This window comes from Leguminivora glycinivorella, chromosome 3, assembly GCF_023078275.1.
Source record: "Leguminivora glycinivorella isolate SPB_JAAS2020 chromosome 3, LegGlyc_1.1, whole genome shotgun sequence".
Lineage (NCBI taxonomy): Eukaryota > Metazoa > Arthropoda > Insecta > Lepidoptera > Tortricidae > Leguminivora > Leguminivora glycinivorella.
In genome coordinates, this window is record NC_062973.1 from 23,723,205 (window position 1) to 23,741,766 (window position 18,562).

General features: G+C 36.4%; 2 protein-coding genes across 5 annotated transcripts in view; one reads left to right on the plus strand and one right to left on the minus strand.

The window, feature by feature from the left end:
- Nucleotides 1–6,465, minus strand: part of LOC125224736 (glycerol-3-phosphate dehydrogenase [NAD(+)], cytoplasmic) — a 47,513-nt gene extending 41,048 nt beyond the window's left edge. For all 4 annotated transcript variants that reach the window (XM_048128177.1, XM_048128178.1, XM_048128175.1 and 1 more), the window contains exons 1-2: nucleotides 6,223–6,465; nucleotides 5,749–5,926 (exon numbers count right to left, since the gene is read on the minus strand). In XM_048128177.1, the coding sequence (XP_047984134.1) occupies nucleotides 5,749–5,926; nucleotides 6,223–6,275 (231 nt within the window). In that variant the 5' untranslated portion in view covers nucleotides 6,276–6,465. The remainder of the gene's footprint in view (nucleotides 1–5,748; nucleotides 5,927–6,222) is intronic.
- Nucleotides 6,466–14,292: 7,827 nt separating this feature from the next.
- LOC125224735 (fatty-acid amide hydrolase 2-A-like) overlaps nucleotides 14,293–18,562 on the plus strand; it is a 29,195-nt gene continuing 24,925 nt past the window's right edge. Inside the window, exon 1 of the mRNA XM_048128173.1 lies at nucleotides 14,293–14,409. The gene's annotated coding sequence lies outside the window, so the exon portion shown is untranslated. The remainder of the gene's footprint in view (nucleotides 14,410–18,562) is intronic.

The following is an 18,562-nucleotide window of genomic DNA, read 5'->3' on the forward strand; positions in this document are numbered from 1 at the left end:
TTGTAAATGGGCATGCTGATTTGTTCGGTTAACAGCGCAAAGAAAGTAAATGAAGGAGATAATATTTGGGTAATAATTTAGATAATATTTTATCAAAGGAATGGAATGCACTCCCACCATAGATGTTCCCAGAAAAATACGACCTCGGTCTCTTTAAGATAAAAGTGAATATGCTAAGTATTACTGAATCGGTGAGCTCCATCTTCGACTATATCTTCACCTTCCATCGGGGGTGACTATGGTCAATCGCCAATCAGCAAAAAAAAAAAAAAAAAAAAAAAAAAAAAAAGTGGTTTTGTAATTTCTTTAATAATCATATTATAAAATAGCCTAGCCTAAGAGTTAAGATCTTAAGATAGATAAAGAGATAATAATAATAAAAAAAAGATGTTGATAAAATACTTTAAAAGAAAAGTGTTATCTAAAATATATACATACTGTGTAGATATAAATCGGATGTTAGTATAATTGGGTCAATTGGGTAAGCACTTCTTAAATAGTATATGAACAGCTATCTATTTTAGAAAATTAATCGTTGATTACTTTGTGTGGTACAAAGTATCTACGAGAAAGAAAGCTGATCATGATGAAACAAAATCAATAAAACGATAAAGTGGATACGTGACCCTGAATAGGATTTTAATGCATATTCTATATAGTATCTCTATGTATTACAATGCAATGAATCACGAGCCCTTTCGATCCAGAAAAAAAAACAGTAGACAGTAAAAGTTTTAATAACTATGCACTGCAATTTATAATTAAATTTATGAGTAGATCTAACTAAACATTATAATATCCGTAAGTATTATGAATTGCATTAGATGAAATGAAAAATTAAATAAATGTTTATTCAAAAACTAAACCTACAACTAAATTTATCTTCTGCCAAACCAGAGTATGGTTTGTCGGCAGACGAGGCTCCAGATACATTAGGTTCTATAACTAAATACTTATATGTACTATTTACTAGTTACTAGCAATAATAGGTGCATATAATGAAGTATAGGGCCGATACAATCAGTTATCAATGTTATCATCAATAATTACCTAATATACATTAGACGCCTGACAAGCGACCTATTAAAAAAAAAATAATAATAATAATGTAAATCATGAAAAGGTATGAAATTAGTGAAATATTATTGTACGAGCCGTACACCTTAGATGATATGATTCTTGATGGTTGATGGTAGTCTTGATAGAAACACTGATTTTTGATACACTTATAAATTTATTGATAACCAAGGTATACTGAGTACTAGCTAGGAGCACGTATAAACATAAACTAATGCATAAATCGATGTATAGCGTAATCGCAAATACAGCGATCAATCAATCAATCAATCATTATTTATTTGCAATAAAACATAACTAAATGCATGCAAATGCAATCAAGCAATGCAAAGCAATTCTAATCAAGTCATAATTATATTAATTTTAATGCTGACGCGAGAAATGTGCGATGCTTGCATTGTACAATTATATTGTATGATTTGTATGCTATTGAAGAAAGAAAAAAAAACAATCATATATGTATATAAAAAAAATGTACTAATCTAGTTTTCAAAACAGTCTGAATTGGAAAAGGTAACAGATTTAAAGAAGAAGGAGGGAGACTGACATCTAGGAATTGTAGTTAATAAAACACACAAGTATGTTTGAGTATACACTGCAGGTGGTGGTGCAGCGTCCGCTCTGAGTCAACCCTCAGACCGGAATGTCCTAAACATATGACTAAAGATAGAAAATTAATCCCTAATTATAACTACTTCACATACAGTACTAAGTGGTAAAGACGGAGATGATCAAGTTAGGAATGACGAAAGTGGGCAGACAATTAGAAGAAACGTAGTTCATTAAAAAAAAAAAAAAAGAGATACACGGCACAGCATGGCAAGTATTTGAATTAAAACTAAATTGACCTATTATTTAAATATTTATAAAAAAAAAATTAAAACAAGAAAGGGATGTAGTGTATAGGTGTCTCGAGTACATATGGCAGTCGGTGTCCGAGTGTGATGGAGCACGGACGTGCGGTGTGTATTGGCGAGCCAACCCGATGTATATAGTGTAATAGCGTGACATTACAGGGTCCATATCCATACATAAAGCGCGACTCGAAGTTTGGATTCGCGGGAGAGAATGCCAGTTGTGCTAGACCGCCAGAGCAGCCACTTGGCATTGACAATGTGGTTTGTCTATTTAGTAGGTATACCTCTTGAAGACTTTCTCATTACCCTAAACATGTATTTGGGGTTTTTCAATCGTAGAGTTCCGCTTCATATCGACGGCGTCATCACTCATCAGATCAACTCGATATAAATATTAATTGCATTGTACTTAATCGGAATACTTACAAGTGTCGGAATACCTACACGAAAAATATATATAGAAAACAACAAAGACCTAATATTTATGCTTATCAATTCATAACAGTTGTTTGCTATCCAATATGCCTGTCAATATTACATACATGGATTATATGGATTTATAACGGACGTAGTAAAATCCGCAGATAGTTTATCTTGAGTTCAGAATACGTATAAGAGTATATTTATAACCAGGTCATGGAAAATGTATGGAGAATGTGAACAGCCACCCCAAAAGCAAATTGTTTCGGGCGAGGCGAACTTGCACTCATGAGCACGGACGTTTTGCGCGCGAGGCATTGCGGTCGGTGTAGACCCGGCTAAAATTACATTACGTAAGTTTTTCGTGTCATTCTAGTTATAGAGTAGGTAAAGTATAATGAACTCATAATACACTCAAATAGGGTCTACCCTACCTACTTCAAAAATTCGAACATAACTATAATCTATATGTATATATTATACGTACATAACTTACAATATTGCTGATGGTGATGATTTTTATAAAAACACGATTAGCGTGTTATCATAGGTAATTACTAAATCACTGCAAGGTAATCAATTTTAATTAATAATTAATTTAGTTTAACCGTCAAATGAAATGAACTTCAGACTCGCGCAAAGGGCTTTGAGGCAATACCATACTAGGTTTTTATTTTTCTTACTAAGCAATAAATTTTATTTTTGTTTCAAACATACCAAGTTTGAGATTTAATTCGTAAAAGCCTACGTTTCCAGATAATCACTTATTAGGTATGCATAATATTTGACGATCGATTTAAATAGATAAGCACATAAAAAATACAGCTAACTTCGTTATCAACATTTATAAATTCGCGTTACGTCTATAAAAGTAACGAAACATCAATTTTCTTTTTCCATAAGATTGAATTATAATCGCCATTTTAACTAACGATCTTCATATTAATCACTCTTAAGCATACAAATAGATAAGTTACGCAGCCGGTAGTTACATAACAGACATTGAGTATTGAGTGACATTGGCAGTGAACGCGTAAGGTAGTAGGCCCGAAATAGATGTCACACGCGGAACGCATGCAGTGCCAAACGTTTGAAATTAGAACGTTAACCTGGGGCAATGTGGCGTTCTTTGTCTAAGTGCGTTTTCACAGTATCCGACCCGATATCGGATGTCGGGAGGATTTCAAAGGAAAAAATCTAAGATGGCGGCGTAAATATATGGAATATCGGTCCGACATCCGATATCGGATTGGATGTGAAAACACACTTAGGGCGCGTCGCCCACGGGCGACTTCGTCGCCGCAATTTTTTTGTCTCTCACACCATCGGACTACGGGCTGGTATGAAAGTGCGCCCACGTAGCGACGCAAGTTGTCATAGAAACACGTCGAAGAGACAAAAATTTTGCGGCAACAAAGTCGGCCGTGGGCGCATAATCTAAAGGGTCTATGTTCGGTTATTGCACCCTTATTGCCAAACATATTTTTTTTTTATTTATTTATTTTAGGTAATTACAAACATAAATCTCTAATTAATTTACATAGTATCGTTAAACCAATAAGGTTTGTCTCGATACCTATTCCATTCAGCGGTAGATGTTATACAATGCAACAATCATATAATTATGTAGGTATTCTATTCATTATACATACTCGTATTATAACTAGGGATGTCACGAATGTCGCATGTGTCACATTCGCGAATGCGAATGCGAATATTCAGAATGCGAATGTGCGAATGCGAATGCGAATATCGCTGAATTTCATAAAAAACCAAAATAAAAACCAAGCAATCACCAACAACCCGCTAGGTAAAAAAATTAAAATATTCAATTAGTAAGCACTATTGGTCAAAATGCCGAGTACGAACTTCACGCCGTACGAATTTGACCTATCTGCGCATGCGCGAGTCGACAGTCGACAAGTAGCAATTGGAGCGGCCGGCGCGGGCGAGGAACAAGCTGCGACTTGCACACATTCGCATTCGCAAAACATTCGCATCGTTTGAAGCGAATGCGAATGTCAATGCAAATGTTTAAAAGAATGCGAATCATTCGCATATGCGAATGCGAATGCAAATATTCGTAACATCCCTAATTATAACCAAAACAAGAAACCGCCAACATTGCACTGAGCGCAAATAGCATTTAAGTAATAGCACATAATTATTGTCACTTATTTTCCTTGTTGTTGGCAGCCGCCCGCTTTGGCCGGACCGGTTTGCGCTCGGCCAAATACAGGATGCTCCAATTAATAGGAGTTACCACATTACCTGCCATACAAGTATGATTGAGGTTTTCATTTTAAATTCTTTATTTTAACTGAAATTTCAGGTGTGATACCGTGGAACTCTGTTAAGTGTTAGGTAGCTACTTGCTAACAAACTCAAAGGACACTGACAGAAAATAATAAATGGTCATTTTCAGAATTTGGGACCCCCCAATTAGCGTAAGTTGTTAACAAAAATTAACTCTCTGTCAGTTTTGTGACAATAATTAGGCTTGAAAGTTCAATAACAATATTTTTGTTTTAATTACTTACACTTTAAGCGATAATCTAGGTTCAGAATGTGAAAAAAGTAAATTTCTAGACAGATTTTATGCTTAATAAAATTGTCGTCACAAAACTGACAGCTAATTAGGAGGCAAATGCCCAAATACAATAATTCTAAGAGTGGTAGCTAGCTCTAGCATTGTACCACTGCTTTGAGGCTTTGAGAGACCTCAGTAAGCATTGCTTAATTAATTGCTTAATTTTTGTTAACCAATTAGTCCATGCACCTGCTCCAGCTAGCCTTAATGTAAAAAAAAAATATAAGTATCATAAGTAAATAACAAGCAATCAGGTTATCATTCTAATTAGAATCTCATTAGAAGTCAAACTTGTACTTTGCCCATTTACTTCTATGTGGAAACAGCATTATAAATATGTATTGATACTTATTATTGTTCTCAAATAAACAAAAGATCATAATAACAAAATATTATTGATTTGCAAAAATTGATATAGTCAAAATGTTAGGTAGCTAAAGTAACATGAGTCTTCAAGAAACATTTATTTGTAAAATATGCTCTTGAACCAACAACTTAGAAAAGTTATTTATTTAACCTGTAGTTAGTTGCAGGTCACGCCAAATTTGGAATATTAATTTTCTCTGGTAATTGTGATTTTGACACAAAATTCCTTTCTTATGATATAAATAAAAGTGCATTCTGTGAGTTAAATTACCAGTAATCTCTGTCAGAATCAAATGCCAGCACAAAATATTTTACCAGTAATCTTCAGCCTGAAAGGGGTGCTTTCGGCTTGGTAGACGATGGGTTAATTACTTGTCCAATAAAATAATAACATAAGTATCAACTAATATAGATGCTTAATACATAAGGAATACTTACAACATTTTCAGGTAATTTGTGTCCGGGCAAATATTTAATATTCTCATGTGTTTCATTAATGATTTCCGTTAGTTTCTTCCCTTCTATAATTTCTTCATACACCCACATTGTAACTGTGTCCTCAAAGTTAGGTAGCCGGGCCGCATTTTTGCCAACAATTTTAGCAATAGCTGATCCCCTGTTGAATAAAAAATATAATCTTACTTAGTTGGTAATAATATTTATATTGCCCTATACACAAGGTTAACCCTGCAGAAGTTATGTGAAGGTGCAAGAACGCAGAATGTTATTGAAGGTCAGAAATAAACTGCATTTCCGTATGGCAAAATAGATATAAGTACAAACGATCCTTGTTATGTCATCGCACTAAACTGTAACGTAAGGTTATAAAATCATCTTACATGGCCCATTAGTTTCACCGAAAAAACAAACAAAGATTATGAATATTATTTATCGCCGAGACATCCAACTTACCAGTTCCCTGAACCGATTATGCAAACTCTGTTTTTCAGTTGCTTCTCTGCCATTGTAAAGTTATCGCACAGAAACTTGATTTAATTTAATATAATGGTGTAAATAAAACGAAAACACTGGACGTCAACCTGCTGGTGTATAAACGTAGCAACTGATTATGCGATACTTGCGATAGCAGCGCGGCTACAGACAGCTAGCCTAGGCTATTCGCACAACACCTACGCACTCGCCTCACCAGCAATGTTATCATATCACTAGGGAGGAGGGGAAGGGTTCTTGATTTGACATTCATTCGATAATCGTTCGATATCTGTCGATAATCGTTCCGATCGTTCGACTTATGGTAAAATTTCGTTACCATTATCAAAATGAACATCGAAAATTTCTATTTTATTTATCTATCTTCGATGAAATACTTGAGGGCGATAAAGAAGACATAATCGAAGAAAGAGCTAAGTGAAAAATCATTGATAACCACTGATAACAAAGATAGATTTTTTTACGATTTCTAAACGTACTTAAACTGTCATTGTCATAATCGCTTCGTTCCTTTTCACGCAAACCTATTGTACCAAGACGTCACGAATTGTTTGTATATTGAATATTAATTAACTATTACAGGTCTAAATGACATACAAAATATCATAATAAACTAATTATACTAAAAAAAGTATTATTTAAATGAATTTGATTGATCAACGTATTTTGTGAAATAAATGAAATAATTGAAATTTTACATGACAAATGACAGATAACATCGAAAACTGGGACGCAAATCTTGATTGATTTGTTGTTTCTGTCTATTTGTGAATGAATTATGGTCTACATGGTTCAAAAATATTGCGGTTTATATGATAAAATGAGTGAAAGTATTGGACCGATTAAACTTGAGCTCAAGCTCCAGCTCCACCTTGCATTTTGCTAACAGTTTCTAGTGAAGAAAAGTGCTTTCTTTCTGGATCTACAAGGTACACGCTGGAATAAAATTCATACGTAAGTATCGACACAATAATATTATACATATTTAGGTACTATAAGGTAGAAGAGAACAGCCTGATTTTTTAAATTAATTAGTCCCTTCCTATCCTTTTTAACTAAACTGGTATTTCTTTAAGTTTTGTTGAATTTAGTTTATATTTATTTATTATCTAGTGATTTTTCGTTTTGTTTTTGTTTACAGTGATTTTTATTTGGTGACCATGGATATTACTACTTTAGAAACAATGGGGCATTTCTTTGTAAGTTTTATTTTATTTTGCTTTTATTTTCCTTTCCACACAACTGTTCATGGTAATTCAATCACAGAAGCTGCAACACAAAGTTCTGATCACAGAGAAACAAGAACAGAAATGTTCATAAGTACAAATTGAGTCCAATCAGCTATTTGATGGCCTTGTTGCTAAGCATCTTTAGGTCTTCTGGAGGTTGTGAACTAGTTGATTTCTCAAAATTTGTCATAAGTTGTGGAGTGTCTTTTCAAAAAGACTTATTTCTATAAGTCAACAAGGTTTATTTCTCTAGAAAGACATAGATAAAAATTACCTCTGTTGACTTATAGAAATAAGTCCTTTTTAAAAGACACTCCTTAGTTAATTGTTAAAGTAGGTAGTCCAAATTTGAAGGCGAGACACACTTCTCCATATAACAGGTCCCATTTTGACCTCACCTGAAGGGACATTTGGCTAACATTATGGTGTTGAGATGTAGGAGACCCTGGTAAATTTAGAGGGCCGGGCCCCTGGAATTCCAAGAGTCATGTCAAGTATCTAGAGGCCTGTAAAATAAAGTGGAGTGTAAATCATAGCCTATTGGCTGCTTTAAATTAAGAGAAAAGTTTTGCGGTTCAGGGTTTGGTCATTTCACCCTATTTAATTAGGACCAGTTACGCCAGCTACTACCGAATCTAGGAATAAATCATTTTATATGGTACAATTTTATTCAGTTTTTTATATGATCAACTCCAAGTTACTTGGTTAATGGAATGACGAAGCAACATTTACGTTCCTGACTGTTTAAGTAAGACTCTGCTGTGAAAAGCACCAACTGAATTGAAAAACTGTAAAATGTTCTCGAGGTTTAACTTTTGCTTTGAAAAAATTTAAGAATCTGTACCTAAAATCGGTGAAGGCATAGTTAGTACCAGTACCTATGACACAGACGTCAAAACAATATTTTTAATTTAATATAGGACTTCTGGTTCGAACGTCATCTTACCGGTATTGTGTCGTGAATAATTTTTCCTTCTTTTGCTCATTAATGTTGTTTAAAGTGTAATTTCGATAGCTTATTATGCAGTAAGCTAATGTTATAGTGAGAAGCTGATGAAGAATTAATCTCGAAACGCGTTTAGCCACTTTTTTGTCGTCAACGGCCGATAGTCCACGTGCTCTTGTAAAATCTAGCTATTAATTTACAAGTGCCAGCTCACCGTACACTGTCGTACTTACCGTTCGAAAATCAATAACAATTAGCTTATATCACCTTGTCCCTGGCAAAATAGTCCCACCAATGGACTGAGGCCATTTAATTTTAAAAACTTAACTTAATTTAGCTGAAAATCATCATCTTAATATAATATAATACATATGTATGAAAACACACGTTACAGATAGTGCCCCGCCCGTGTTTATTGCCCTAGGGGATGCATGGGGATTGCAATTTAGTAGGTACGAAATTACTAAGTGGGAGGAGGTGAGGGCAATTTAACGACATACTCGAACGATGCAGGGGCTAAGACTTGATTTAGACGGCGTGAAAACTCACGATTTTAGTTACATTGCGGGCTGTTGAGGTTACATATAATTTTGCACAGCCACAAATACCGCAATCACAGAGAACCTCCTATAGAGTGGCAGTCTTGTATATTTGGTTCGCGATACGAGTCACCAGTGTTTGGGGTGCGAGGAGCGGGCGGGGAATGTGTTAAGCGCGCTGTGATTGGCCGTTTCAAGGACGGCGGGCAGTCGCGCCAGATGAAAAGGGACAGAAGTATGACTGTCCCTCTACTGACGCGTAAGTGGCCAATGTAAGTTGACCTATGCCGGCTCTGAATAAATTATAAATATGACTTATTTGTGGAATGTAATGCCGTCTGTTTTTAAATTTGAGCTTCTTGTTACCTTTCCACACCATTTCACACTACAGGTGGACATCTTTAAGGCATCAAAATACCCTTTTCCAATTTTTTTGTGCGAAAAACACGCGCTGCTTTCGGGTCTGTTACTTGGTCGATACTGATCGGGCACGGCGAGCGCCCGCGCTTATATCAGTGCAAATACTAGGAAGGCTGGCCACCGCGAGTCGTCTTGTAATAGATGTCTATAGGGGTTGGTCTGTGACCGCAATGTAATAAAACTCGTATGCGAGTTCTCGTACCGTCTAAATTGGCCCTAAGGGCGGTTTCAGACTGGTGTATTTTATTTTTACGAGGGTATACGGTCGTTTCGATGTTACGAGTACGCGTTAACACTTTCAGTGCCAGCGCGTGCTACGCGCTACGACACGACCGTAGACGGTAACATGGGGAAATTCGCATGTAGCGAAGAGTGCCTACGGACAGAGTACTCTATTTCGGATGAGCGATGAGCGACACTGAATGTGTTAAATAATGGCAGCTACGCGCCCCTAAGTAAACTGGTAACAAAACAGGTATTATAATAACTTGCCCCTTTTCTGTATAACCAGTATCTCTCACCGTAAGATAGTGACCAAGTTGGTGTCGTATCATATCAGAATCCGTAGCCAAATAAACAATCATTGATGTTTCGTGACGAACGGTACTCAACTTACTCTGTCGCACCAAAGTGGAAAAGCGATAGAAAGAGAACCTATATTATTAAATTAAAACGGGACTTAATCGCGTAAAACTTACGTTTTATATTTAACCCGACGTTTCGGACATGACATTACGTCCGTGGTCACGGGTAGACTGGCTCGGAGTTGTATCAACATCTTCTAGCTGTACGAGTTTTTCGAACTACCGGCACTTGATTGTCATCAGTCACTTTTACGCTAGGGTTGCACTCTGCGCGATTAAGTCCCGTTTTAATTTAATAATATGAGTGAAGATCGTGTTAGTTTAAATCAATATAAAGAGAACCTACCAAATATTATACATACTTTTGGCTACAGGTCCAGGTTGATATCTCGTTGTACCTAATACCTACTGTAGGAAACGCCCAAAAAAAGACATGCCTCTTGTTCCGCCACCAAGAGCTCTTGATCTTAAATTTCTAACTTTACCGTCAGGTACTCACTTTTCTCAATACATACGTCTAGTAAAGGAAATTTAATGGTGATTACATCTTTCCTTTGGTAAAGTTCAGATGAACTGAATGGATTCTGCACTGAATGCGCAGAATGCGCTACATTGTGTTAAGGGTAATACTTAAGTGCATGAAGCACATGCATTTGTAAGGAGACGATTAATTAAACATCATCGTGCAGCTAGTGATTGAGCTATTGTTTCCAACTGTAGGAAAACTTGGCGAAATGTGAAATTGATATTTGTACTCGATATTGAAATTTTATCAATTATCATAATTTTGTATCATATACCTACACGGAACGGATTTAATGTTCTTTAACATTTCAACGATAAGAGACGAACTTTAAACCAGTCCCTTTAGCACAACTTGCCTTGTCGCGCGCGAGTCCATACATCAAGCGCGACTTCAAGTATGGACTCGCGCGCGACAAGGCAAGTTGTGCTAGAGGGGCAGGAACGACAGTTGAGATTTCAGATTATAGCCACCATTGGTTATAAAAAAAAATAACAAAGGAATACTCAGATTCCTAATGTGTTTGTGTGTTAATAGATCATTTCAATCGTCCCCAGGCACCAGGTTCGCAGGCCACTGGTTAAAAACCCCTGCTCTACAACATTTAGGTCAAAGCATATAGATTTTAAACATAGTCCTATCTTAGAGGCCGGCAACGCCCTTGTGTTTTGGTTGATCATGGCCACCATGTGTGTCTGTGATCCCTTCAGCGCAGTCCGTATGCATATTAACAATGTCAGTACAAAATGGGACACGCTCGACCGGCCTCTAAATATACAAATAAGTAGATTAACTTATTTCTTTTATCTAAAGTAGGACCGGCAAAAATGTATGGAGGCTGGTCCAAGAGCCAATAGCGACGTGACATATATCATTAGAAAGGTATTTCAATATACTACTATAGTTACTATGGGAGCTCATTTCAAATCACTGTGTGAAAAAAGTTACGGCGATATAAAAAACTCATTTATGTAAAAATGACATGAATTTAAGTATTGAATATTATTGTTCATCTGATTGACAATGCCGGCCAAAGAGGTAGGTACTCATTTCAAGTGGCGATATCGTTTAATAAAGAGGTTGATTAATGATAAATCCTGCACTCCGCACTCCCCAGATATTATTGCAATTGTTTATCTGGGCGACGCACAGTTGGCACTTGTGCACACATAACATCGGTAGTGTGGTATTTAGGTTTTGGCCGTCATCAGCCCTTCAGGGCACCTACAGGCAATCTGCACCCCCCAGAACTACTCATAAACATGTTTTAACTAGCACTGTAACGTCATGGAATACGAAATAATTCATTTTTATTGCTTAAAATCGTCTATGAAAATAAGTTTTTATATCGCCGTAACTTTTTTCACACAGTGATTTGAAATGAGCTCCCATAGTAAATATTGTAGTATATTGAACACTGTAACGTCATGGAATACGAAATAATTCATTTTTATTGCTTAAAATCGTCTATGAAAATAAGTTTTTTATATCGCCATAACTTTTTTCACACAGTGATTTGAAATGAGCCCCCATAGTAAATATTGTAGTATATTGAAACACCTTTCTAATGACATATGTCACGTCGCTATTGGTTCTTGGACCATTTTGTCCGGTTCTCCTTTATAGTTCTAGTTCTACGGTCTCCTCGTTCAAACAATATTATTTGGCCCTATAACCACTGAATTATTTAAAACCACATCACCAGATAGTAAATAAATCCAATACTTTTACCTGGTCGGCGGGTGTCACCATGATGGACAAAATCAAGAATGTGTAAATTCGGGGAAGTTTCAAGGTAGGGCCAATAACTGAAAAGCTGACGGAAAAACGTCTGAGGTGGTACGGCCAAGTACAGAGCCGTCCAGAAAACTACATACCGCTCGAGATTCCAACGAGGAAGCGACGACCAGGAAGACGCCCGCCCACCTGGCTGACGACGGTTCAGCGAGACCTGAAAGACCACAATATAGACGCCGATCTTGCACTCAGTCGTGCAGAATGGAAGAAAAGGACGGGGAAGGCCGATCCCAAGTATATGGGACAAAGGCCTAGCGAGATGATGATGATGAGTTGATGACACCTCGTTCAAACAATATTATTTGGCCCTATGACCACTGAATTATTTAAAACCACCACCAGATAGTAAATAGATCCAATACCTTTATGTAGCATTTGCAACCGACAACCGTCTTTTGATACATTCATTATACCGTAACATTCTGGTATAAAGCTATTGAATTTATTGCTACATCAGGAGCTTGATACAAAGGAGCACGGTCAAAGGGCTCATGCTATTGACGTTCAGACAGACACATACATACATATTACATAAGTACATAACATATTATATTAATACGTATGAATACTATCTATGTATGTATATTGTAACGTATTGTAAGTATAGTTATAGGGCGCAGTACTGCAATCATGGACTTCATAGTTCAAAATAATATACTTTTATAAGTCCTACAGGGGTCTATTTTGATGGCGGGTCAGTGAGGGCAGTTACCAGACCCGTGCTGCTACGCAATTGATTTAAAACCAATGTAGATTGGCATTTTGCAGCTTTTGCTTGGAAAAAACATACATGGTGCGAGAAAAAAGGTAATTTTTAACAAACTTTTTATGCCCATCGGTCCCATTCCTATCCAGGATCAAAAAATTGTATAGAACCAAACTATCTTACTAGAAAACCAAATCGTTTTTCCATACAGTTTGTATGACAATTTTATTAAAAGTAAATTTTTCACACGATTTTTTTATGCCAATTAATCTTCCTTATTCGGTCGTGTTTTTAATTTATTGCCACTCGTTTCGAATTTCATATTTTCCGCACGTGTATCGTAATATTCGTAAATATACTATTAATAGCTGAACAAAAGCAAGACGTTGCCGCCCGACAAACTTGCTCTAACCAATCAGCCCGCGATCTTATTGCCAAGTCCTTTGTGTCGCGCTCGCTGAATAAATGTTTTCAATTTGAATAAAACAAGCGCTAACTCCCTTAAATATTCGTATATAAATTATGAAAATATGATAATACAGATCATAGACAATGCTGTAAATGGTTTCTTTTTCGGCATTTATGTGACGGCATTTACGTCAGTTTTATGTGAGCGATTAAATCTGAAAACACACGTCTAAGAAAGTCGAAATTACGACGGCTAATTTTAGGATACGTTAGAGTCAGGCCAAGATAAGTGACGATTTTGATAGCCCCACCTTGGAAGGATTAAATAAACGTCATAATAAGGTACATAGAAGTTTACGAGTAAATTAGTAAAATAACATGTATGGGCGAGACTCAAAATATTTCTTCCTTCGCTGTTCTTTCGGTCTTGTTTTATTTTAATTTATCTCTTAAAATTTAAAACAAACAAAAAAATAAAAACATTATACATTTCTGTCCTTTAGACCACATTCTATTACTTTGGACCTAGGGTCCGATAGGTATTTGCAGCACACTACTCGTATTACCTATAAATCCTGTAATAGACATCTTGCACGGTAAGATTTTTCTTTATTCTATATTTTAGTTCATATACATACACATGTACTGAAATTAGTACAACTGCTAATGTATTCCGCTCTTGAAGGGCTAAATAAAATCTCCAATTGATCATAAGCGTGACATGCCACACTGACGATATTTTTTATTTACCGATCGTGTTATCGCTTTCGGTTCCGTTTCGGTAATACGTAGACAGGTAATGAAGTCTGTATATTTAGTATTCACGAGATCAGTAAATATTGCGACTGGCTGTTAGCGCGTTAGTCTTTGCCTCGGCCCCGAGCCGTCCGCGTCGCGTTTCGTTTCCCGCCTTTTTCGTTTTCGCGCGCTTTTGTTTGTCTGTGGTCTTTGCGGCCAGTGTGTTCTCTGTGCGCGTTTAAATTTGGAATATTGGAAGTAAGTGAAGTATTTTTAACCGCCTTCCAAATCTCAAAGGAAGGGGTTCTCAATTCGTCTGTATTTTTTATTTTTTTTTAATGTTTGTTCCTCGATATCTCCGTCGTTACTGGACCGATTTTGAAAAAAAAATTTTTTTTTAATGTATATGCACACAGATTGGTCCCATTTTTCTCAGAACCCAGTTCTGGTGGTGGGATCCTGGAGAAATCGAGGGAACTCCTCAAATCTGAAAGGCATACATATGGTGATTTGAAAGGCATACATTTGGCATGCATTTACGTACGGAACAGTGACATTTGGTGCAGTGGAACTCCTGATGATGGTCGGAATGGAACTCCTCAAATCTGAACGGCACACTTATAGTGACTTTGGTATTTTTATAAGAACAGCATGCACTTCCGTCCAGAACAGTGGCATTTGGTGCAGTGGAACTGCTAATGATGGTCAGAACGGAACTCCTCAAATCTGAACGGCACACTTATAGTGACTTTGGTATTTTTATAAGAACAGCATGCACTTACGTCCAGAACAGTGACATTTGGTGCAGTGGAACTGCTGATGAAGAGTGAGCCGCCCCGGTTAGAGTTCCGTTCTGATAATCATTCTCATCTGTAAGTACTTCAGAATTATCCAAATTTCAAAATTGGTTCAGAAATGACGGAGATATCGAATAACAAACATTAAAAAATATACAGACGAATTGATAACATAATCCAACATTTGAAAGTATTTATCACCAGAACCCCAAAGGAAGGCGGGTGTTTTTTTTTCTTAAAAATTATTTGCGTTAACTTTGTCTTTGATTGTTTTATTTGGGTACAGGTAATTAGAATTGTAATTAAGTATAGCACTTGTGTAAAAATTTAATTATTGCAGCTAATGATTGTTATTATGTTTTTAATTAAAATATCTTAGTTGACAACGTTACGAGAGAAAGGTTACCCATTGTAGTAAACAATTCTCATTATTATCAAATAAAAATAAACTATAAAACACCTTTGTTTGTGTATGTGTAATTATAATGCTTATTTCATTATTTTCACACATCATACGTCAGAAGATTTAGTACAGTCAGCATCAGAAGTGGCTTAACAGGTCAGTGTCCAAAATGCACGCGCTAAACAATCATACGTAGAACTCATGTCGGCCACCTCTCAGCTACTTTTAAATGACTAAAATGAAGAAGAAATCCAAATACCAAATGCTCAAGGACTTCTTTTGGTGCCATGTCAAGCACATTAGCTTCGGTGGTCAGCATGGATTTCAGCCTCTTTGCAAATCTCTTGACGATGGCTGCGTCTTTTGAAAGTTATCTATCCATTCAAACCTAAGTCTACCCTCCCTTTTCATCCCTCGAATTTTCCAATGCGTCTGCTCGTTTGCCTCCTATATCATAAAAAAGGAGTCAAATTTTTAACTTTTTTCAGATACAGATACAGAGCAGAGATATAAGTGCACGGTGTAACATGAGGAAACCGAAAGATTTTAAGACGATACGGTAGGGGTCAATTCTCCATACAAACGCTCTCGACTATTTCCTCCCTGGTTTTTAAAGATAGAGCAATTATTTTTTCAACACAGATTATTATTTTTATCTGTGTCGGACCGTTTTGATTTATTTGATATTCTGCTTTTTAAAGACTCTAGAGCCAAACAAAAATTTCCAAAAACGGCCTTTTTTCATTTTGGCGCAAAAAAGGTGTGATACTCAAGATTAGTAACAATTAACCAAAATAGCTATACGGTCCGACATAGATTATTTCATTGTTATTCAGATTCTCAAATTTCGTTCCGATTAATTAAGTTTTGAAGGAGGCTGTCGAGAGCGGAACCTCGATTTTAAAGATTTTTTTGAAATATCTTTTGACTGAGTTGTTCTTAATGGATAATTTTTGTTTTCGATAAATCTAGTTAATAACACTTGTATATTTAACTAAAATTCCCAAGTTGAAAGGGGGGCTCCTTTCCATTTTAGCATTTTCGCTACCGTATCCTCTTAACTACGCATTTCTGAGGACAAAATAAAGATAAAATGTTATTCAGCGTTTTCTTCTGAGAAATAATAAGTAATTGTTATTTTAATGCTTATAACTCTGAAATTAAAGTAGGCGAAATCCAGAAAAGTTAGGAATACGCTGTTAGAATTATTCGGTTTCCTCATGTTACACCATTAATTAAAGGCCTGGCGAGCCGAGGGCGAGTTAGATAAAAAAAAGTTTTCTTCATAATATTTTACTAGTGGAGGGGAGGTCTTTGTCTTCCCTTGCACTGTAGATGCAAGGATGACGACCCGTAGACCTCGATCGATCGCGTCTGCAACAAGGCCCTTCAACCTTCTGGCCATTGGCCTAGGGCAGTTATTCTTGTCCTTTCACAGAGCCATACTTATTAAACATTATGCTTTAAATGACGTCACTCTTCGTGCTTCGCGAGGCTTTCATTGCACCTACTAATTCGTACATACATATATAATCACGCCTGTATCCCATAACGGGGTAGGCAGAGCACATGAACTACTAAGTTTCAGTGCAACTATTGGCAAAAAGGGGTTGAAAGAAAACCAAATTGTGACATTGCCGTGACAGATTGCCAGCCTCTCGCCTACATCACAATTTAACCCATATTCCACAGTCGAGTCGTGGTGAAATTATTGACCCGTCACGACACGGGCAACTAGTTACATGTTTTACTTTTATCATAGATAGGTCTCAAATTCAAAAATACGCAAGATATTTCTTAAATTCGTATTAGGCTTTCAGAATCAATTCATTATTATTTTGGACCACTTGTTCTATCAACATAAACAAATTAAAAGGCCCAATTTTATTTAGCTGTCTTTTTTTGGCAGATTAGGTACGTCCCCTTGAATTCCCAAGCATTTCGATTGCACTAAGTAGGTACGGCCAGCCAAGAAAGTGGTTTACCACTTTTTTTTTATACCACGTCGGTGGCAAACAGGTATACGGTCCGCCTGATGGAAAGCGGTCATCGTAACCTATGGACGCACTTTATTTTAAGCACATAAGGTCGAAAAGTGGTAAACCACTTTTTTGGCTGACTGTACGTTACTTGAGGACTGTCTTTTGAAAAGGACTTATTTCTATAAGTCAACAAGGTTTATTTCTCTAGGAAGACATATATAAAAATAACCTCTGTTGACTTATAGAAAAAAGTCCTTTTGAAAAGACACTCCTCACTTACAATCACACAATTTCAAACCAACTTCGTATATTAAAAAAGTATTGAAACTTCCAGAGCCCTCGTAACAATCATACCACGTATCATCAATGTCATGTGTTGTGTCACAGTCTTGACATAAATGTAGTTCCGCCAATAGCCGCGACAAGACATGCGAAACGTGATGTCTCTGTTAATTATCCAAATATGAGATAAAGAAATATAAGAATACGGCCTCTCAAATATATTTTGTAAATTTTACATGTTAAATTAAATACATAATATCAAATATTATCAAAGTTTTCGATTCCGCAAGTTGACGTTGACGTAAGGGTTGGTAAAGTCGGTGTCGGTACTTAAAAGTTTCAGGTCTCAAAATAAGGCCCTTTTAATGCGAATTCTTGTAATCATTGTCTTATAAAACACATAGGCATTAGATATTAAATGGCAATCTATAAGTAGTAGCTAGGTATCACTTTGCAGAGTTCTGTACCAAAAAGGTACAAAAGGAACCGTTAAGGTTATGGCTGTCTGTCTGATGCATTACTAAGGGCCACTTACCCCACCCGCTTAACCCAAGGTTAGTGGGCTGTCAACTGTCAAATTCCATATAAAATGGTGGGTTAACCCTCCATTTTCGGTGGTGCAAGTGGCCCTAAAAATCTCGAGAACTACTTATGCTATCGATTTGAAATTTGGAATAGTTATTTTTGTTAGTTAGTATGATGTATTATCATAATTCGAATTGTTGAATCCTGCAGTCAGAATGCCTGTACATTTTATTATATCACTTGTAAAGTCATGCAGAAAAATCCGATCGTATGCAACATAGTTGAGACAGGTATTTTTCCATTAAACTCCAATGAGTATCGAACATCGCTCGATTCGCATGCTAGACTAGGCAAAGAGCTAACCCCAGAAAATTATTCACAGTGTTAAGAGTAACGAAACGAAACGTTTAGAACTGGTTAGA